The 2302-nt window shown below is 30.1% G+C and overlaps 1 protein-coding gene across 1 annotated transcript in view; it reads right to left on the minus strand.

Moving 5' to 3' along the window:
• LOC111083822 (src substrate cortactin-like) overlaps positions 1-2296 on the minus strand; it is an 8557-nt gene extending 6261 nt beyond the window's left edge. Inside the window, exons 1-2 of the mRNA XM_022380518.1 lie at positions 2266-2296; positions 506-617 (exon numbers count right to left, since the gene is read on the minus strand). Coding sequence (XP_022236226.1) covers position 506 — 1 coding nt within the window. The 5' untranslated portion in view covers positions 507-617; positions 2266-2296. The remainder of the gene's footprint in view (positions 1-505; positions 618-2265) is intronic.
• Between the last annotated feature and the right edge of the window lie 6 nt (positions 2297-2302).

Consider the following 2302-nt stretch of genomic DNA (forward strand, 5'->3'; position numbering starts at 1 on the left):
TATATATACACACACACACACATATCATTATGTCAGTAAAAAAATAGAAATACTACACTCACAAAATGTATAATATAATATAATGTATAATTCCCTTTTTTTTCACAAGAGGATGCTGTAAAAACATAAAAATTTAGGTTTAAGCATGCTTTTCAACTAAAAACACCAACACTGATTTCTAGAAAAATTCTATTTTAGCAATTCTAGGAACATCTTCCATTCTGACAAATGTTTATGGAACATAAATCAATATGCTCTTATCTCAATATCTTAATGGTTTACGTAACTTATGTTACAGCAATTCAACTAAAACATCTCCCTGTTACACTGGTTTCTAGAAGACCTATTTGAATATTCCAGACTAATATGTTTTACCATAATGACTAGTTGCTCTGTAGTCAATATGCTACATTATGCTGTAAAAAATATTACTGACTATTAATGTGAGGCTCTCACTACTTGAATATAGAAATAAGATTAAACCTGAGTAAAAATATCTTATTACTTTCTCCACCATGTTCCTGATTAATTGTAGTCTCTTTGGCAAACTGACTGGGTGGTGGAACTTCCTCACAGAAGACAGGAGCTTCATCAGGTACCTTTCTTATGACCAAGCTCTATCACAAGCAAAGTATTTTTTGTGAAAATAAAGTACTAAAAATTATGCATGTACTTCAAATTAAATGAAGTCTTAGGTAGATTATTGCAGTCAAAAACATGAGCTCAAGCAGAAGTTTGGAATTATTTTTAGGAAAATAAGAACCAACTCAGAAACAACAAGAATATGTATAAGTAAACAAAAATAATACATATGCACTTAAACCAAGAAGAAACTTAAAGAATCACTGACTGAACTTTAACTTGGGCATGCAGATTAAGCATGGGAATTATATACTAAAGAAAAAAAACTTTAATGTAATACTTTATAACTACTAGAAGGATAGATAAATAAATGTATAGGAACTAAATAATAAAATCTTATGACAAAACTTCATTTGCAATGAACAGACAAAAGAAATAACAGTGGACTTTAGCTAAAAATATAGGAATTAAATGAATAACATGTAGAATATCAGAAAAAAATCAAATACAATCAAATACTAAAGATAAAATGTTGCTACAATGTTCTCTAAATACATACTTAAACTAAACCATTTGAAATATTAGATTTGTGTTTGTTGTCTAATGATCATTTATAACTACTTAATGAATATAGCTATGAAATATCTGGCTTTGAACAGGATTTTTTTTTGTTTACAAATGAATCAGAAGATTAGTGAAGAAAAAAAACTTGATAATTACTTCATTATATTTTTTCATAAATTAACACATATAATTACAATATATACTGTATAAATATTTTTCTTCCAAAATATCTAGAAACTTGTAACAAAGAACAATTCACAACACAACTATGTGAAATACTACTACCAAGCAATGTAGCTAAATCTAATACCAAACTTATTGTTAGCACACTGAACTTTAGAACATACCTGAGGGAACACAGACTTGGCACCTGCTAGAATATGAGAACTTTTAGTCCTGTTTCTTCAATAACTTATGGAAAACATACTAAACTTTAGAACATACCTAAGGGATAACAGACTTGGCACCTGCTGGAATATGAGGACATTTAGGTAGTTTCTTCAATAAACTTATGGAAAACATACTAAACTTTAGAACATACCTAAGGGATAACAGACGTGACATCTGCTAGAATATGAGAACATTTAGTCCTGTTTCTTCAATAACTTATGGAAACATACTAAACTTTAGAGCACACCTAAGGGATAACAGCCTTGTACCTGCTGGAATATGAGGACATTTAGGTAGTTTCTTCAATAACTTATGGAAAACATACTAAACTTTAGAACGTACCTAACGGATAACAGACTTGGCTCATGCTGGAATATGAGAACTTTTAGTCCTGTTTCTTCAATAACTTATGGAAAACATACTAAACTTTAGAACATACCTAAGGGATAACAGACTTGGCACCTGCTGGAATATGAAGACATTTATGTTGTTTGTTCAATAAACTTATGGAAACATTCTAAACTTTAGAACATAAGTAAGAGCTAACACACTTAGCACATGCTGGAATATGAGAACTTTTAGTCCCGTTTCTTCAATAACTTATGGAAAACATACCAAACTTTAGAATATACATAAGGGATAACAGACTTGGCTCCTGCTGGAATATGAGAACTTTTAGTCCTGTTTCTTCAATAACTTATGGAAAACATACTAAACTTTAGAATATACATAAGGGATAACAGACTTGGCTCCTGCTGGAATATGA

The sequence above is a fragment of the Limulus polyphemus genome, unplaced genomic scaffold (assembly GCF_000517525.1).
Source record: "Limulus polyphemus unplaced genomic scaffold, Limulus_polyphemus-2.1.2 Scaffold11418, whole genome shotgun sequence".
Classification (NCBI taxonomy): domain Eukaryota; kingdom Metazoa; phylum Arthropoda; class Merostomata; order Xiphosura; family Limulidae; genus Limulus; species Limulus polyphemus.